The 6,735-nt window shown below is 49.5% G+C and overlaps 1 protein-coding gene across 3 annotated transcripts; it reads left to right on the forward strand.

The window, feature by feature from the left end:
- Positions 1–484: 484 nt before the first annotated feature.
- On the forward strand, positions 485–6,382 carry Stx4 (syntaxin 4). 3 transcript variants are annotated; one of them, XM_031388442.1, is made up of 11 exons: positions 485–634; positions 1,254–1,355; positions 1,435–1,534; positions 1,674–1,748; positions 2,829–2,899; positions 4,404–4,512; positions 4,584–4,660; positions 4,886–5,023; positions 5,787–5,897; positions 5,968–6,066; positions 6,150–6,382. In XM_031388442.1, exons 3-10 carry the CDS (start codon positions 1,456–1,458, stop codon positions 6,049–6,051), a joined length of 744 nt encoding a protein of 247 aa, XP_031244302.1. In that variant the 5' UTR covers positions 485–634; positions 1,254–1,355; positions 1,435–1,455; the 3' UTR covers positions 6,052–6,066; positions 6,150–6,382. The 3 variants fall into 3 exon arrangements, with proteins under 3 accessions (XP_031244302.1, XP_031244301.1, XP_031244303.1); XM_031388441.1 differs by lacking the exon at positions 485–634 and adding an exon at positions 646–1,058; XM_031388443.1 differs by lacking the exon at positions 485–634 and having other exon boundaries at positions 646–1,355; positions 1,413–1,534.
- Positions 6,383–6,735: the final 353 nt, after the last annotated feature.

Here is a 6,735-nt window from a genome sequence, read left to right on the forward strand (position 1 = left end):
TGAGCTGCTCTGAAATCATCTTGCTGCTCAGAAGGTAGCGAGCTCAGCGGGACTGCAATGCTCAAGCAGGGCATGGGCCGCCCACCTGTCAGAGGCTGTGCCAGAAGGACACAGGGGAGCAGCGGGGCGAGCTCCACCTTGGCTGAGGTCACTTCCCACCCCCAGATTCTCTGCCTACAAAACCCTGCAATTCTCTGACGCTGTAGACTCGGGTCTTATTATTTTCTGACTTTCAAGGTCTCATGACACTGACAGCCCCAAATGCAAGGCTTCACTTTGCCCACGCTCTAGGACCCAAAATTAAAACAACAAAAAAGTGAACTCTACAGAGTATCCTTAGTAGGTGGCTGAGAGTAGGCAGTGTATCCTTCCCCACCTCGACGAAGCTGTAGGGGCACAGCTCAGACGCTGGGGTGTCGGGGACGTCGCGAGACTGAAGTCCGAGACGTCGCTGACAGCGCCGGAACACGTGACTGGCTGTCGGGCGTGCGGCCCGCGGAGCTGGGCCCGGCCTGTCACGTGATGAGGGGGCGCCATGGGGTGATGTGAGATACGAGGCTCTCAGACTGCGTGCAAGTGACGCATTCTCAACCCTTTGGGCAACTAGATTTCAGTTCCAACAGGAGATGTTCCGGTAAAGGCGGGGGAGAGGGGGGCGGGCTCTGGAACCGGGCAGCCTCGCTTCCGTTCGGCTGCAACTGCTTCCGACCTCCGCCTTTCCCTCTAGCGAGGACGAGACGAGACCTCGCGCGCATGCTCGGAATCATCCTCCGAGGGGCGGGGCTGCAGCTGCGGGAGCAGGATGGGGGGAAGAGAAGGGAATTCCAACCTGTAGAACTTTGGGGGTCCTATGGTCGGGTTCTTCCCCACGACTGTGAATGGTGGAAGGGGTGGGGTCTTTGGCGGCTCCTGGGGGTGTTGGAGTTCGCAGGGTGAGGGACGGGGTGTCAAGTGTGCGAGAGGTGCAGGACTTCCAAATTTAGAACCTTGAGGCCCTTTGGGCTCAGGTCCAGGGCACTCCGGCCACCATGCGCGACAGGACCCACGAGTTGAGGCAGGTGAGAAACTGGGGTGGTGAGGACTCCCAGGAGTGAGGAGAACGGGGGCCCGGCGGGCGCACTGGAGTAAGGATTCCTGGTTTTGGGTCCGGGACGGGTGGCTGATGGCCAGGAAGGAAAATCCCGGAAGCCCATGGTTCCTGCGGGACGAGAACCGCAGCGAGCAAGTGGTGCCAATGATTCCGGCTCTGGCAGGGGGATAACATCTCCGACGATGAAGATGAGGTTCGAGTCGCGCTGGTGGTGCACTCAGGTGCTGCCCGGCTCAGCAGCCCGGACGACGAGTTCTTCCAAAAGGTAAGGGTCAGGAGGACCGAGGAGTAGGGCGAACTAGAGTGACACTTAAGTCTTCAGCCCTCTTGGTGATCCTTCCTAGGTGCAGACAATTCGGCAGACTATGGCCAAACTGGAGAGTAAAGTCCGGGAGTTGGAGAAACAGCAGGTCACCATCCTGGCCACGCCTCTTCCCGAGGAGAGTAAGCGAAACCTGGGGCTCATGCACGCCGGCCCGGTGGATTATGGGGGATGTAGTTTTATTCAGGTGATGGCCAGGGTGGGTTAAGTTTTGGTTTGTGGTAGAAGCTGTGGTTTGGAAGTGTTTCCTTTCTCGTTTAGGCATGAAGCAGGGCCTGCAGAACCTTCGAGAGGAGATCAAACAGCTGGGGAGAGAGGTCCGGACACAGCTAAAAGGTGAATGAATTTCAAGGGACTCAGCCATGTCTTTCTCTTTGATTCAGCCCTGTTGGCTGGTATATCTAGTTGTTGTGTACACAGTCAAGTGATATATCCAGGTCACACAGCAGACAGTGGTCTAGGATTTCTGTCCCATGGCATCAAAGCCATGGTACTTTGCAGAGTATATTATGGCCTCAGATTCCATTATTATTATTATTATTATTATTATTATATCAAAGCCATGGTAATTTGCAGAACACATTATGGCCTCTCAGATTCCATTATTATTATTATTATTATTATTACTATTACTTTTTTTTTTTTTTGGTTTTTCGAGACAGGGTTTCTCTGTGTAGCCCTGGCTGTCCTGGAGCTCACTCTGTAGACCATGCTAGCCTCAAACTCAAAAATCCACCTGCCTCTGCCTCCCAAGTGCTGGGTGGGCATGCGCCACCACTGCCCGGCCCTTTATTACTAATTTAAGTTTAAATTCAAAACTACTTATGGGTACAGTCCTTTCAGCCCAGTGTATATTCTTTGAGCAGGCAGATGAGAGGTTTCTTCACACTTGTGGGAATCCACTGATGTAATTCAAAGAAAATCTTATCTCAGAAGTTCAGAATTAGCCCCCCTTCTCCTCCTCCCTTCTCTCTTCTTACCTCCTTCCCCACCTCTTCCTCCTATGTAAATCAGGCTGGCCTCAAATTCACAGAGATCCATCTTTCTCTGCCTCTTGAGCTCTAAGATTAAATTAAAGGCCTGCTCCTTCTTTTTTCTCCTTCTCCTCCTCCTCCTCCTCCAACATTATGTGTTACTACCAAAATGCATCGCTGTTCATAGTCACTTTGTAATAAAAATTTTATGAAGACAAGAACCTCCATACTATGTAGCTGGAATATAGATGTGGACCTGTGTTCTGGTCCCCAATCAATTTTTTAAAATTCACTTAAAATTTTTTATTATATGGCTTACACTTTTATTAATGGGGGCATGTACTCAATATGTAGATCAGGCTAACCTCAAACAGAATTCAGCTGGCCTCTCAAACAATGTTTGTAAGACTCAGGACAAATTCTCTTTCCATCTATCCTACAGCCATAGAGCCCCAGAAGGAAGAAGCTGATGAGAATTATAACTCAGTCAACACAAGGATGAAGAAAACCCAGGTGGGTTGCATTTTCCTAGGACTAAGGGATTTCATACAGTGTTTCTTAGGTTACTGAATGGTGACTTAGGGATCCTTGATTCTGGGATCTCTGTCCTGATGCTCTTCCATATGAAAAAGCTTATGCTCATGAGAGAAAGAACTGGGTATAGGTAGAGAATCCAAATCTCACAATGCTCAATCCGTTAAAACCCTGCCTCCTCCATTCAAAGAGAACTTGCTGTGTCAGACATGACAGGCCTGGCTGTGAGACATATACATTCCCAAAACTGAGATGGGGAATTTGGACTGATTAGGGAACAAAGATATTTCTCATGTAGGACTTAGTACCTTATCATTCTGCTCAAGGGAAGAAGAAACAGAAAGAAAAAATAACAAGCAGGGCTGAGGTTAGGAGCAGTGGCTGCTCTTCCAGAGGACATCCTTGGCCCCATAGATAGAGTTCAAGAGATGAAAGGGTGGCAGAATGGATAATGTGAGAGGACCCTGTTGCACTACAGTAGTGGCACCGTGACACTGAGGTACACGAGTGAACCTGCAGTCTACATGGCAACACGGACATTCACCAAGCCTTCAACACATGCACACTGAGTGCCTGTGTGCCCTCTGAACTAAACATTCTACCCTTGAGACTTAGGTCCTATAGGGCTAGACAGTCACCAAATAAGTAAATTATTTTTATTTTTTACTTACTGAGACAGTGTCTCACTAACCAGCTCTTACTGGCCTAGAGCTCACTATATAAGTAAGGCTGCCCTCAAACTCAGATCTACTTGTATCTGTCTCCCAGGGCTAGGATTAAAGGCATAGCTGGGCTTCAATTATTTTATAATCTAATGAGTATTAAGAGACAAAACAGAGCCAAGTGGTGGTGGCGCATGCCTTTAACCCCAGCACTTGGGAGGCAGAGGCAGGTGGATTTCTGAGTTTGAGGCCAGCCTGGTCTACAGAGTGAATTCCAGGACATCCAGGGCTACACAGAGAAACCCTGTCTAAAAAAAAAAAAAAAAAAAAAAAAAAAAAGTACTGGCTACTCTTCAGGGGACCTGGCTTCAATTCTCAGCCCCGACATGGTGTCTCACAGCATTCTGTAACTCCAGTTTTGGGGATCTGATACCTTCTGGCTTCCACAATCACCAGGCACATGTGATGTACTGATGATCATGTAGGGGTAAAATACTCTACAAAAATACACACAAAACAATACAAGTTGGAAAAAATAAATGGTTGAAGACTTAAGGATGTTTGAGAAAGAGCATTCTCGGCAGAAGGAGCAGTACACCAAGGCAGATATGAGCATGTTTTGTTAGGGAGAAATCACTGGGAAGGAGGGATGTGGTGAGGTGTGGGCAGGAGGAGGCAGTTACGGCTATAATGGGGGCCCTGATAAGACCTGTGGCTTCCTTTCTGAGGGTTGAGGGAGTCTGCTAAGATCACAAGGTAGTTATGGTCCCAGCACCTCATGGCAATTCCTGCTGATGCCCAGCTAGACTTTCTGTTCTTAGCATGGAGTCCTGTCCCAGCAATTTGTCGAGCTCATCAACAAATGCAACTCAATGCAGTCCGAATACCGAGAGAAGAATGTGGAGCGGATTCGGAGGCAGCTGAAGATCAGTGAGTTGGGGTACCTTGTCCTCGGGATTTGGGGACCCTGATCAGCTCTGAACTGGCCTTTCCTGTTACAGCCAATGCTGGGATGGTGTCTGACGAGGAGCTGGAGCAGATGCTGGACAGTGGGCAGAGTGAGGTGTTTGTGTCTAATGTGAGTGGCCACAGCCATCCTTCCTCTGGGGGCTTTCCATCTTTGAGTTCTAGTTTCTTTTTCTTTTCTTTTTTTTTTTTTGAGTTCTGGTTTCTATGTATGGAAGGCAGGCCAAGGTCCAGTCAGGAATGGATTAGAATGCTGGGTTAGAGGGCTGGTTGAGCTAACCTTTTGAACCAGATGCTGGTTTCCCTGTGACATCTCCAGTTCCTGTCTGTCCCTCAGATACTGAAAGACACACAGGTGACTCGGCAGGCCCTGAATGAGATCTCTGCGAGACACAGTGAGATCCAGCAGTTGGAGCGCAGTATCCGTGAACTCCATGAGATCTTCACTTTTCTAGCTACGGAGGTAGAGATGCAGGTGTGTGCCCAGAAGCCCTGTGCAACCTTTAGTCCTAGCCTTGACCTGGAGTTGAGACTCTCTCCTGATCTTTTCTGCTCTTCTGAGCTTGGGCATACTTCCAGGTGGCCTCTGCTTTCATCCTTAGGCAAATTCTCCTCACAACTACCTTGATGGCATCCCACCTGAGCCACCATCATGGCTCTCACTAGGCATGGCCTTAATCATAGCTTCTCTTCCTATGACAGAAGTCCCGGTAATGCTCTTAGAGCTCCTGTGGAAAGCAGTCCCTAGAGGGTCAACCTCCTAGTCTCTCCTAGGTTAGAATGGCCCTGTCCTGACCTTCTGGTACTCATGGGAAATCACTGTCATCCAATGGGAGCACCAGGACCTAAGCTGGTAGTGCCAGGAGCAGGCAGGAAAGATGGGGTGGGGCCTGAAAGCCTTACTGTGAACAGCTCTGGTCCTGCCTTAGCTTTTTGTTAGTGTAGCTTTTTTTTTTTTTGCCGATAATGTCTTGATTAGCCAAGCAGTAGTGGTGGTGCATGCCTTTAATCCCAGCACAGGGATGCAGAGGCAGGTGAATCTCTTGAGTTCTGGTCTACAGGTAGAGTTCCAGGACAGCCAGAGCTGCACAGAGAAACCTTGTCTTTAAGCCCTCCCACTTCCCCATCCCCCCAAAAAAGAATGCCTTGGTTAGTTTGGACTGGGATGGACAAGTAACTGTTTTCACCTCCATGCTTGGTCACTCCTCCCTCTCTGAACTATCTCATTCTCTGAGCAGGGGGAGATGATCAATCGTATCGAGAAGAACATCCTGAGCTCAGCAGACTACGTGGAACGTGGGCAAGAGCATGTCAAAATAGCCCTAGAGAATCAGAAGAAGGCGAGGAAGGTAAGCCTGGGCTCTGGCCCCGGCATTGGGCACTCCAGAGTGACTTTCCATGACCCTTCCTCTCCCACAGAAAAAAGTCATGATTGCCATCTGTGTCTCTGTCACTGTTCTCATCTTGGCTGTCATCATTGGCATCACCATAACCGTTGGATAATGTCACATGTTCTTGGTGAGATATGGTGGGCCTGCCCCATCCCTGGCAACAGCCTTCCCGCCTCCTGTCAGACCCATTTCTCTCTCCTTCCCTTGCAGGCACTGGGAGGGACAGAGACTCAGCATTTGTGGAGGCAGGGCAGGCCTCCAGCTGAACCCATCCTCACACTGGCCCTGTGCAGAAGGGCATATGGCTCTTCCTGGGTTGGCAGCTGCTCATTCGTGGAGTCCTCCCCTTCAGGCCACAATGCCTGGGAGACAGTTTCCAATGTCCTGTTTGTCTGGGACACATGGTTTTGTAAAAAAAATTAAAAAAAAAAAAAAAAAAAGAAGCTTGGAGCCAGCTGTGCTGTGTGTTCTGAAAAGGCTGGTGCAGGCCCCCAAGTATCCATTCTCTTTCTGCCTGGCCATTGCTGACGCCAGACCCAGTCTAGACAGGCTCAGATCAGACTTCTCTAGAAGAGCATCCAAAGGTGGGTGAGATGGGCCAGCGAGAGGCAGCACTCACAGCTGGGACTACACATCCCTAAAGCAATAAGCTGCCTAGCCCAGTGCTAGGACATGGGTAAGGTGTGTATGTGAGAGATACTGGGGCATTCCTGAGACCAAGAGGAAGGGACATCTTGAGAAACACTTAAGCAAACAGGAAGAGCAGTTCTCAGTGTGGACAATGTTTATGTGGAAT

This window comes from Mastomys coucha, unplaced genomic scaffold (assembly GCF_008632895.1).
Source record: "Mastomys coucha isolate ucsf_1 unplaced genomic scaffold, UCSF_Mcou_1 pScaffold21, whole genome shotgun sequence".
In the NCBI taxonomy this organism is placed as follows: Eukaryota; Metazoa; Chordata; class Mammalia; order Rodentia; family Muridae; genus Mastomys; species Mastomys coucha.

What these genes read in the sequence shown, in the direction of transcription:
- Stx4 (XM_031388441.1), top strand. Translation starts at nt 1,029, where the DNA reads ATGCGCGACAGGACCCACGAGTTGAGGCAG. An exon ending in GGACCCACGAGTTGAGGCAG is followed by an intron (nt 1,059 to 1,253) that starts GTGAGAAACTGG and finishes CGGCTCTGGCAG; the next exon opens with GGGGATAACATCTCCGACGA. An exon ending in ACGACGAGTTCTTCCAAAAG is followed by an intron (nt 1,356 to 1,434) that starts GTAAGGGTCAGG and finishes GATCCTTCCTAG; the next exon opens with GTGCAGACAATTCGGCAGAC.